Source organism: Trematomus bernacchii, unplaced genomic scaffold (genome assembly GCF_902827165.1).
Source record: "Trematomus bernacchii unplaced genomic scaffold, fTreBer1.1, whole genome shotgun sequence".
Classification (NCBI taxonomy): Eukaryota; Metazoa; Chordata; class Actinopteri; order Perciformes; family Nototheniidae; genus Trematomus; species Trematomus bernacchii.
The window spans coordinates 7,018,498-7,030,664 of record NW_022987313.1 but is presented as its reverse complement, the minus strand read 5'-3'; the positions used below and the strand labels follow the sequence as shown (position 1 = coordinate 7,030,664).

General features: G+C 40.8%; 1 protein-coding gene across 1 annotated transcript in view; it reads left to right on the top strand.

Annotated features, from left to right (window-relative positions):
• Nucleotides 1-11,124, top strand: part of mboat2a (membrane bound O-acyltransferase domain containing 2a) — a 43,131-nt gene extending 32,007 nt beyond the window's left edge. The window contains 10 exon segments of the mRNA XM_034133439.1: nucleotides 1,257-1,352; nucleotides 2,362-2,417; nucleotides 4,020-4,074; nucleotides 4,996-5,182; nucleotides 5,772-5,964; nucleotides 7,863-7,966; nucleotides 8,056-8,120; nucleotides 8,501-8,633; nucleotides 9,407-9,558; nucleotides 9,760-11,124. Of these exon segments, the coding sequence (XP_033989330.1) occupies nucleotides 1,257-1,352; nucleotides 2,362-2,417; nucleotides 4,020-4,074; nucleotides 4,996-5,182; nucleotides 5,772-5,964; nucleotides 7,863-7,966; nucleotides 8,056-8,120; nucleotides 8,501-8,633; nucleotides 9,407-9,558; nucleotides 9,760-9,925 (1,207 nt within the window). The 3' untranslated portion in view covers nucleotides 9,926-11,124.
• Nucleotides 11,125-12,167: the final 1,043 nt, after the last annotated feature.

Below are 12,167 nucleotides of genomic sequence, written 5' to 3'. Positions count from 1 at the left end.
ATAAAGACAGGATCCCTAGTGGGCCTGCTGCAAATATAGCTGCAGCAGCACATGTAGCTCGTATCCTCTCGTAACTGCAGCTGTGTCCACCAGGAAATAAAGCTGATCTTGGTTAAATAGCGTTGTTGCTAAGGATTGTTAACAAAAAAAGAATTAAGCTCTGTTGCACTGCTAAAGATTTCCACTTTACGTCATATTACCGCATACTCTGGTGCGGAGCATATTTAGTCTTTGTGTTCAAACTAGGGAAATATCTGCCATAGGAACATTTCTGCTGCGTTCAATGCAAACGTAAACTTGTTTCACTGAAACTGAACGTTGCTGGAGTTATCTGTAGCACGATACTGTCCCTTGCTTCAAGAAAATGGCAACCCAAGTGTAACAGGACAGGTTATCTTACTGTATTGGCAGGATTTTAGTCCAGGTGTTTTTTCTTCTTTTTGTTGTTGTAATGATGTCCTCTTGACTTTGCCTTTTCTGCATCTGGTTTTGTTATAAATAATAATGTGTAATCGTTTTTTCCATAAATGTTTCATATTGCTGAAGTGCGAGTTGTTTCATTTATTTTGTTATTAAAAATGCTTGGTAATAAGAGATCAGATGATGTCTCGGCTGCTCCTCGGACTGCTGCAGATACAGTAGGCTTACAAGAGGCGTCTTATCAGCAATGCAGCTGCGCTCTAGCTAGTGGGTTGTACTCCTCAATAGATGCTGCACAAACCTCCTTTTGTTAGCAGAGGAATGCTAACTTGCTAACTTTGACTTGGGCTGACTCTGCAGCAGCTTTGTACAGCAGGCTTTAGAGCAGCTCTGTCTTTGGTCTTCCCCTGAACACTTGTGTTGTCCTCTGTCTTCAACCACTGACCCTGACACATTATGAGAGCCTCCTCTGCTCTTTTGTCCGATTTTTGACCCCCCCCTTCCTATCCTTTCCGTAGCTCTGCCCTGCTGCCGAGACCACTGTCTTTTGTACTGTTCTGGATAAAAAAAGTCCTTGTTCTGCGGCAGATATGAGAACAAAGGGTTGGACTAAGAACTCTGAGGTTAAACCTTCCCGATGTGTGCATTAAGATGCCCTTTCTGAAAAGCTCTATATTGCTGTGTAGATACAATTGTTAAGAATGTTAGAACTTATGCATTTAAATGTTTTTGGCTTTTGAACACAACATTTCTGTATTTTTGTAAAAACAATTACCTTCATACCTGTGTAATCATTTCTTCCTCTAATCCCTCTTTTTCTTTCTTTTCCTGCACAGGTACTGCTTCATTGTGACACTTAGTTATCTGATAGTATGTCAGATCACTCGTGTCTACGTGTTTGACTATGGCATGTACTCTGCAGATTTCACAGGGTAAGCTTCACTAAGACTATATTCCTTTTTCAAATCTTTTTTTTATTTTTATAAAAACCTCCAGTGGTATCTATGTTGAATGCTATATGAAATACAAAGCTAAAAAAAAAACAGAAGTTAACATTAAGAGTCAGGGGAAATAATGGGATATGACTCAAGCAGACTGAGTCAAACAGAAACCAGAGCGTGTCACACTGCTGTGTCCGCAGGAGGACGTCGATAGCGACTCTTGTGGTTGGTTCCCACTTCTCCAGACTGTCTGACAATTCAAGCAGACAGCCTGCACTCCCAGCACCCCTCGATGGGGGATGCTAGTTGCTAAGCAACCCAATGCAAACCCATACTGCGAGGGCAGAGATTTCAGTCTTTTAAAAACCTAGTCTGCCATTCCTTTTGCATCCCTTTGAAAAGTCAAATTCACGTTTTCCTTGAGGTCAGCATGAACCTTATAGTGAAAGACGAGACCAGATAGTAAAAACATTCCTATTATTTTATCAAGAGACCAGAACTTATCTGGCCTTTTGGCTTGTTTTGACTACATTTTATCTTGCCACCAACCGTTTTCATGTAAGCAATTAGTCAAGAATCTATATTTGATGAAGGACAGAAAGAGTGTACATGTCTTAAGGAAGGTTAGGGCAAAAGAGAGCCGACTTTAAAAGGTCTCTGATAGAGTATGGCGTGAATAAGTCAAGAGAAAGAGGGCTCAGTGTCAAAGGACTGATAAGACCTTGGGAATAGAGAAGAGGAATAGAAAGAATAAAAGGAAGTCTGCAATTATACTTGTGACTTCCCATTTTGGATGAACTCTCATCTAAACACATTCCTTGCTAACAGAACCTAATCACGGAACAACAGTTTAGCATGACATCTTCTCCTTTACTTAAAAAAACAAAACATTTTTGGTTAAGCATGTGAGAAATACTTGTATTAGAAAATGTGACCCTGTTGTGTGGTTTTGAAATTCTCTATAGTTACATGGCTATTTCTGTTTGATGATTTTTATCAGGCCCATGATGGTTATAACTCAGAAGATTACCAGCTTGGCGTTTGAAATACATGACGGTAAGGTGTGTGTGTGTGTGTGTGTGTGTGTGTGTGTGTGTGTGTGTGTGTGTGTGTGTGTGTGTGTGTGTGTGTGTGTGTGTGTGTGTGTGTGTGTGTGTGTGTGTGTGTGTGTGTGTGTGTGTGTTGTGTGTGTGTGTGTGTGTGTGTGTCGTGTGTGTGTGTGTGTGTGTGTGGTGTGTGTGTGTGTGTGTGTGTGTGTGTGTGTGTGTGTGTGTGTGTGTGTGTGTGTGTGTGTGTGTGTGTGGTGTGTGTGTGTGTGTGTGTGTGTGTGTGTGTGTGTGTGTGGTGTGTGTGTGTGTGTGTGTGTGTGTGTGTGTGTGTGTGTGCTGTGTGTGTGTGTGTGTGTGTGTGTGTGTGTGTGTGTGTGTGTGTGTGTGTGTGTGTGTGTGTGTGTGTGTGTGTGTGTGTGTGTGTTGCAAAACATGTGACGGAAGTGAAAATGGTTTATTTCTCGTTCGAGTTTCCAAAAAGATCACATGGCCATGTTCCAGTTCTGACAATGGACTAGTGAACAAGACAGCATAAACACAGTTATGCAATGGAGCAATGACCAAATATGCACTCTCTCCCATAAACCCCCCCCTGCTCTCTCTGCAACACGTTATTGTCTCTAAACACGATTTGAGCTAGACTGAATAATGTTGAAAAAGCAATGTTTGAACCATTTATCTGCAAAAATGAGCTCATGAGCAATACATAAAAGGTAGAGAATGACAGTGTGGTCAAAACAAACATGTTATGTGTGATCAAGTATCAGAGAGGCTTAAAGATGAGAGTCACTCAAAGTCTTTTAGTTCCCATTTGGAGACTTAAGTCCCCTCAGGCTATTCTAGCCTCATCACAATCAGCAGTCTTACAGCAAGTCATGTATTGATGTGCGTGTCGGTGGGTGCATGCATGTGTAGGCAGCGCAGAGTAGTGTTTTGAATTCTGTTCAGGTCACCGCTTCTACTCACAACTGCGAGTCTAATGAGAAACTAAGAATGTAATCCCTATCCTTATCCACTGTCGCACACTCATACGTGCCTGCTGTAAAACACACATTCACATATACTGCACAGTATTTTGCCATATATCTGTTTGCCACAAAGTAAAATACTTGCCCATATTCCAGCAGTTATTAAAGACAAAGTGAAGCAGATTCATAATTCATCTTTTCATTTATGTGATTGGGATAAGAGTGGCCTCACATTTTCACAAAAATGTTTGGCCAAGTAATAGAGAGCAGACCCTAACTAAACATCTCAGTAACAACAGTAATTGCTCTCAGATGGCATTTGCCCTCTTAGAGTATTCGTCAGTAAGGAAGCAACACAAAAGTACAACCAGATGCTTCATACTTTATTTTCCTCTCTTTGTGAATGGCCCTGTTTACAGTACAGGGCCATGTGCCCTTCCTGGCCTTTGATCCTGTGCTCCAATGAGAGGAACCTCTGGCACCGCGTGGGTTTGAGAGTCAGCGCTTTGTCCGAACTATGAATGGCGTACCCCTTGTTACTATTGAATTAAGCTGAATTTTAGAGCATGTTCTGCAGGTTCACATGCAAATGAATGAGGTTTTTTTAATTTGACATCTCTTCCTTTTGTGTTTCTGTGTAGGTTTGACCAAGCCTGAGAAACAGCTGACTCCCAGTCAGAAATACCTAGCTATCAGGTATGTGACTCAGGTATGTTTTTACTGCCTCAGATAATGGGTTCATTAAATCAAGCCGAACTGAAAAGTTGACATGGTTTTAAATCTATTAATGAACTCAGTCTGAAAGAAATGATGCTCTTTTTAAAATAAAGGCGTCATTGCTTTGTGCATTGGATATCACCACAGGCTCTCTCTGGTGTTGTCAAGCAGTTGTTAGAGCATTGGTATCTAGGAAACCAAACATGAACTGCTCTCATCTGAACTGTATTGTAGGAATGCCCTTCGCTCCATCTGTCCTACATTACAACGGCAGATTCCTCTCCCTCACAGATACTATTAGAGATGGCACTACAGCTGAGGTGTACAAAGAGTGTATGAAGCAGGATGTGAGTGGGGAGATGAGTTGCTACTGTACGCTATCAGGGAGTTAATATGTGATGACATAGATGAACTGAACAGAGATAAGAGACGGAGAAGATAGCGGGACTAGCTTCTTTACATTCATTGAAAAAGTGGTTCAGCACAGTTTTGATATACACAATGAAACCCACTAAATGCGTAGATCATAGCATGAGCCAGTGTACCAATAAGGTCCCAGATAAGAGGCACCAAACCTTTGTTTCGTAAACCTTCGCTGGCATACTATGAGTCAGCCGCTACCTTTGAGATAGCTACTGGGAAGGGGAAAAATTAGCAGTCGATACAAGAGCTCCTGTTCATGCAGTTAGATCACTACCTCACCCAGCAGATTTAATTCAGGGAGGAAGTGTAAGAGACCACAAAAAGGTTCAAAGTCAGTCAAAGCACTCAGTTCCTCCCTCTCCTCCTGGACAATTCAATAGAAGAGGCTATACTGGTTTCTTAGTGGACAGGAAGCCATCTTTACATGTTATTTTCTCTTTCTATAATCTGCTTTATCTCTTCCCTGTGGCCTTTCAGACGGATGCCCAGCTTGCTGGAGTACTTAAGCTACAACTGTAACTTCATGGGCATCCTGGCAGGGCCCGCCTGCTCTTACAACGACTACATGGCTTTCATCGAAGGAACGTGCTACCAGCCACGCCACCAGGAGAACACCAACGGCAAGGAGAACGGAAAGTACAAGCAGACTGAACCCTCACCCAAGGTACAACACAGGTTTAACCGCTTGAATAGAAATGCGAACGTTATTTAAAGTCTTCAAACACTTATTAGAGTAGAGCACACCTGCATGTTGTGTTGTGGTAGGTGAAAACCATCTCAATCATAAACCCTCAAAGAGAATCATTGAAATAGCAGATATATTGTTTCAAATCAGGACTTTATACTATGATATTCTTTGTTTAGTGGTTTATGTTTAAAAAAAAAAAAAAACAGCAGTGTAGTTGTTTCAAGGTGTGCCGGGTAATTATAAGGCACGTGTTCCCATTAGAGAAACAGAGACATTATTGAATAGTGTGACGCAAATGTCTGAACCTCAAGGCAATTTCTGTTTTCTTATCGCGTACTGCATTCATAATTTAATTATTCATCGTAAATTAGAATGAAACTGAGAAGAACACAATCGTTCTTGAATAAAACATGAGAGTTATCAAGGACTTTAGTTAACCTCAAGGTAACTAACTTTTGTGTCACTTCTCCTAGTGTGTTTATTATTGATATTGTATACAATATGATGTAATGGGTTTTGTTTAACTACAAACTTGATCCCACTCTTCTCTCTCACCTCCACCCAGAATGACGTCATCTCCAAGCTGTGCACATGTGCCATCTCGCTGGGCATCTATCTGTCTCTGTGCAACCTGCTTCCTGTGGAGCACTCCATAGACGATGAATTTGTCAGCTCCACGCCCTTCTATCTTCAGATCATCTATCTTTACCTGGCCATGCTGGCTCTCAGGCCCAAGTACTACTTTGTCTGGACACTTGGTGAGTTTGATGTGAATATCTCACTGGAGTGCACTATTCCTACCACCAATTCAATACAAAATATATACTTTTGTTTTGGTTGTTGGTGAATTTAACTGGAAGAGGGACCTTGAGTTACCCTGAGTACCTTAAAGCAGGGGTTCCCAACCCCCGGTCCGCGGACCGGTACCGGGCCGCAGAGGTGTTACTGCCGGGCCGCGAAATAGCTGTGAGTTTATCGTAATATTTGCAGAATTATAAATATATAAAAATATTTTATCATAATATTTTTTCAAAAAGTGTTTAATTTTCGCACCTATGCCACCAGTCATATTATTTCATCCAGTAGCTCGTGCACACGAGCATGTTACCGGTGCGCCAAGTAGGAAGAGGAGCGCACAGGAGACAACCGTTTGATTGCAGACTGTTATGTTTATGTGGGGAAATGGTGGTGCATACATTATTTGAGATATATTTCAAACTCGGACTTCATTTTAAGGACATGTCGGCCAGGGGTGTAGAGCTATTTGTTTAAGCACCGGATTGGCAAAACAGAAGAGTAAACCAGTCTGCCTTGATCTATGAATTAATGTCCGGGACTCTCACGATCTGCTGCCCGCAGCTGCTTTATAGAAGGAAACCCTCCTTCACTTCTTAAAACGGCTGCAGCATCCGGAGGCAGCGGGACGTATACTCCGCTTCTGAGAAGTGCAGCACCAGTATGACTGTGTTTAACTTCATCAGAACAGCTTAAGAGTGACTGCAGGCTGCTACGTGTTAACCACACACACCTATACACACACATCTACACACATCGAACTGCCCGATTACTCCCCCTTTTATTAGTTTTATGAAGGAGATGTCCAGTCAGTCACCAAGGCGCATGATGTGTGTGTGTATGTGCTCTGCTCAGCTCAGCTCTGTGTGTTCGGTGTGTTTGTGTCTGTCCGACACCGGCATTTGTTTTCAAATGTTTATGAACAGTAATTTACACACATATGGCTAACTCCATATATGCGGCTGTTCCCAAAATAAATTAGTTTAATCTTAATCTCGATGTAGTGCTAATGCTGTCGGAGTGCACCGGAACGAACGACACTATCATAATATCTTCTGAAAACAAATGCCAGTGTTCATAATGCGGCTTCTCCTCGTTTTCCCAGCATTCACTGGATTATCCGTAAATCATACAAACAAAACCAAAACGTTAATTTATCTGTTTTCCCGTTTTGGTTTAAAAACTGAATAACGTCGGTTTTTTGGTTTTCCGAAAAACCAAAAAATGATACCGGTTCTTTTTTAAACTTTGTTAATATGTTTTGGATGCATATTGTTCTAGTATTTGTTCAGGCTGTTACATACAATTAGCCTCTGTTGCTACCTGCTGGTGGTGAGTAAATATTAAAATCAGTTAAAATTGACAACCGGTCCGCGATTTTTTTTTAATGTATCTGCCGGTCCTTGGCACAATAAAGGTTGGGAACCCCTGCCTTAAAGTACCTGGATGGCCTTTGTGTGTCCCTGTCTTTTTCTGTAAATAATGAACTTTGACTGAACACTTTGTTCCATTCCCTTTAATAGCTCGACTGGTACCAATTTTATACAGCGTTATCTTTTGGTTTTGTTAAATGCTACTGCCCATTGAGGTTTCATGTACTCCCTGAACTTGGTTATTTTTAAAGTAGTCTGTACAGTATGTGAGATGCAGCCTAAAACAGTCCCTGGCTCTTATTTAACTGCATCTCTTGATACAACAGTGCCATCTAGTGTTCAGCTAAAAAGTTGTTAAAAGGACAGAAACAGTTGATGCCAGATCTCCATCTGTCTCTGTTGTTGCTTCACAAACTAATGCTTTCTAAGGATATGGAGCTGTTGTCATCCTTTAATGTTGAAGTAACATTTGTGCCTTTCTCCTGCAGCTGACGCTATCAATAACGCTGCAGGATTCGGTTTCAATGGATACAACAAAGATGGCTCCCCCCGCTGGGACCTTGTATCAAATCTCAGAATTCTGGACATTGAGGTTAGGCTCTTTTTATCAGACAAATTATATGCAAATATGGCCGTTTTTTCTACTTAAGTCTAAAGGCTAATTTTGTGGTTTACTTTCAGTTTGCCACCAGTTTCAAGATGTTCTTAGACAACTGGAATATCCAGACAGCTCTTTGGCTCAAAAGGTAAAATCATTAATGTTGTAATAAAGTACCCTGCTTAGTTTGTGTGAGAGCAAGACCTGGCTGTAGAGGGTTATGTATGATGCATATCTGAAGTATAGCAATTTGACTTATAAGCATACTAGACTAAAACACTCTCACATAAATTATTCATACATTAATTAGTTCATTCAAGAACAAAAACCCATAAAAAAAACAAAAAACAATAAAAAAGATAACCAATTGTGTTCATTCAACAAAAACATTAATTTGCTTTTTATAATGTGATGCATATTTGAAGACAACTATTCATTTCCGTTTTATTTCTTATGATGGCCGATCTCTTTCATTTATTTGTACTTTAAATGTTTTGACTAAACCCCTAATATGTGTCCTGTTTCCAGGGTGTGCTATGAGCGCTGTCCCTTCAACCCCATGGCGGCCACCTTCCTGCTGTCAGCCATGTGGCATGGGTATTACCCCGGCTACTACCTGACCTTCCTCACTGGCATTGCCATGACCATGGCAGCTCGTGCAGTAAGTACCCACAGTTCCTGTCTATACAGTAGCCATTGTTGGAGTTTTCCCAGCCAGATTCAGCCATATGGATAATTATGCTCTTGTAGCTCATGAATCACCCACTTTGGAGTGAACCCTACAGTCATTATAGACATTTTGTCTAAGAGCTCTTTAGATTTGCCAATGCTACTTAGCTTAAACCACAGACAAACAACACAATCCTTTTATGGGGAGTAAGGGGATAATAATAAAGTATCCTGGTATGCCACTTGTGTTTCAGTGTGAGGCCTTTACCACTAATCTGTGCTAAGCCAGACCTCTTCACTTTAGTCTTGTGAAAGAAGGAGACAAGAGGGTATTTATGTTGAGACATTGTAGTGATGCTACAGGGGGATAATCTACTTACAAAGTTGATTAACTGAAACGCCCGCACAGAAAATGTGTTGTGCAGGTGAGTTTATCCTTCTTTTAGTCAAAGCAGGACTGACCCAGTTTCTCTATAAAACTACTGGCCACTGCCCACACAGACATGTCAAGAGATAGATTCCTCTGAAGAGTTATGAGATGGAAAAGGACAGCGAGAAAGAGAAGAAGAAAAGAGAAACATTAAGCAGATTATAAGCAAAACTAGGCAGCTATGCCATTGCCTGCTGTCATGAAAGATTTCAGGAATCAGGATAATTGGTTAATTTAAAGTCTAGTCTATTGTACAGTTAAATAAGAAGAATGCACATTCAGTCACATGAAAATAATGTTGGGAACTCACATGATGTTCTTTTGTTTTTTTCCAGGTAAGGCACCACATCAGACCACACTTCATGGTCTCCGACTCGTACAAGCGCATCTATGATGTCATCACGTGGGCATGGACTCAGGTTGCCATTAGTTACACAGTGGCACCATTTGTCCTACTTGCTGTGGGACGCTCACTAAAATTCTACAGGTTTGTGTGTTTGTTGACATGAAATAAAAGGCCAACAATGATCAGTGTCATTCGTGTGAGGACTGCGGTTGAATCAGCTATTGGCTGCTAGACAGGCATACTCATAAAAGATGAAGGTTACTTTGCCACAGAGCTGTGTTGTGGAAATAGTTATTAAGGCTAAAACATTTCTCATATGTGACTAATTGGTTGTCTCTGCAGGTCCTGGTACTACTGCTTACATATCCTCTGCCTCCTGGTGGTACTGGCCCTGCCTGTCGGATCAAGACGCCTACAGGCCAAAGAGCAACAGGACGGCCTACAGGACAGCCAGATTGACCACAACAGCACAGACAACAACTGCAACCAGAAAGAAAAGGCCACATGAGGCAGAGGACCGACAGTCCCTCTTCAGCAGCAGAAACACTGAGAGGAACCACTGAGATCTGGAGTGTGGCGAGTCTGTGTACCCGACAAAACCAAATAACGGACGCTCTGAGAATCCTAACGGACAGAAAACACAAGTCAAAGTTCTGTCAAAACTTCGAGTAGCAAGGATGACAGCAATCGCAGTTTCTGACATGGATAACCAGGATAACAATGTCCACGGTATAAACTAATGAGAGATAGTGGTAACTTTACATTACATTAGTGGAAATGAAGACTTCCAAGCTGCCTTAAACCCTCTATGTACTCTGCTGGTGAAATAACAGTCGGATGGCACGCTGCATGAACCTAAATGCAGCTTCAGCATTATGGTGTCAGGTTATACAAACAGATTAGATGTGCAGTATGTGGAGGGTTTTTGTCAATGTCTGGATACAAGCCTCTGTTAGGTGGAAACAGAAAATGTGTTCACGTAAAAGAAACATAACCTTTATCATCAGCTGCCAACTTCAAACAGGCCTTAGGATCCTCAAAACATCATTCTATGTCTTTTTAAAAACCTTTATTGGAGCAGTATTCACATTGTACGTGTTTTGTATTTAGATGTTTATGGCAACACTATTCAATTCCATTCTCAATGCTTTTTTTCTGAGATGAATTGACTGAAATAGAGTCCCGAAAGTGGAATACAAATCTCGTCCGCCTCCATCAGTGGAAAGTCTAAAAGAGACACTCAAGAGTTAAATGGATTTCTGTTTGTTTTACCTTTTTCATATCTGCTGCTCTTTTGACAAATATGACTCATCAGATAAACGTGTGTGTTTCGAAGGGAGTACATTTACTCTTATGTGACTTTCATTTTTTCTTGACAGATTTCTGACATTGTTTCCCTAATTTTTTTCATTTGTTCATATTTTTCACTCAAGTTTTACTTTGTGTTCACATGTCTTGCCTCTATATATATATAAAAAGTGTCCAAAACTATTTGATTAATGTCAGTCCCAAAAAATATAATTGTATAATTGGGGAAACGCAATGGGTTGTTAACATGACTGTTGAACTCTCACACTGTTTTTTTGTCCTACAAATATGGCATTAATCTAGTCAAGATTACCACATTAATTGACGGCTCTGGGATTTACATTTCTAAAGGTTCTAATTATAATAAGCCAATTTAATAAAATACAATTCCAAATATCACATTACATTAAAGCACTTTTGTTGTCAGGCTGCAAACTATCCAAGTGTGCAATTTGAACCTGTCAGTGAGGAAATCTGATAAGGTATTTAATGTATGTCACATAATAGTATTGTTAAAAATTCAAAGACATAAACCAGTTAATGTGGTATAGGATCTTATTTCATATTGTGTGCACTTATGTTAGAATAGGGGATGTTTCAGGGTGCATTTACTGTAGGGTAATAGAGACACTTGTATCTCACGTATTTTTGGCTCACGGCTCACCTTAAGCCTTTTCAAATCATCCGGTTTACTCTTCATAACATTCAGCCATTCAAACAGCCACACCGTGTTACATTTTTGTATCATTATACATTTTTATGGATCGAGTCAAGAAATTGTGATGCAGAGGAGGCGACCTGAAAGGCACCCCACTGATATTTAGACAGTCAAAAGTCAAATGTTTATGTATCTGTTAGAGCAGGAAGTAGTATTTCAAGCCTGAACACTTTGAAGACGTACATTTTTTTCATCTAATTGTCAGTAATTTGTTATGGTTTGGTGCATTTGCATTATGTAAAATAATAACCAAGCAGCAGAGGTGAGCTTTACATTACTTTTAAAGATTTTCTAACATTTGCATATTCCTGCCATAAGAGTGTGTGTGTGTGTGTGTGTGTGTGTGTGTGTGTGTGTGTGGCTGTGTGTGTGTGTGTGTGGTGTGTGTGTGTGTGTGTGTGTGTGTGTGTGTGTGTGTGTGTGTGTGTGTGTGTGTGTGTGTGTGTGTGTGTGTGTGTGTGTGTGTGTGTGTGTGTGTGTGTGTGTGTGTGTGTGTGTGTGTGTGTGTGTGTGTGTGTGTGTGTGTGTGTGTGTGTGTGTGTGTGTGTGTGTGTGTGTGTGTGTGTGTGTGTGTGTGTGTGTGTGTGTGTGTGTGTGTGTGTGTGTGTGTGTGTGTGTGTGTGTGTGTGTTTTCTCGTTCTCCTTACATGTCGATGTGGTCTCATGTAAACTATATTTGTAGCCTGGGCCCAGCGTAGGCAACGTGGCCCACCTAAGGTAAAGG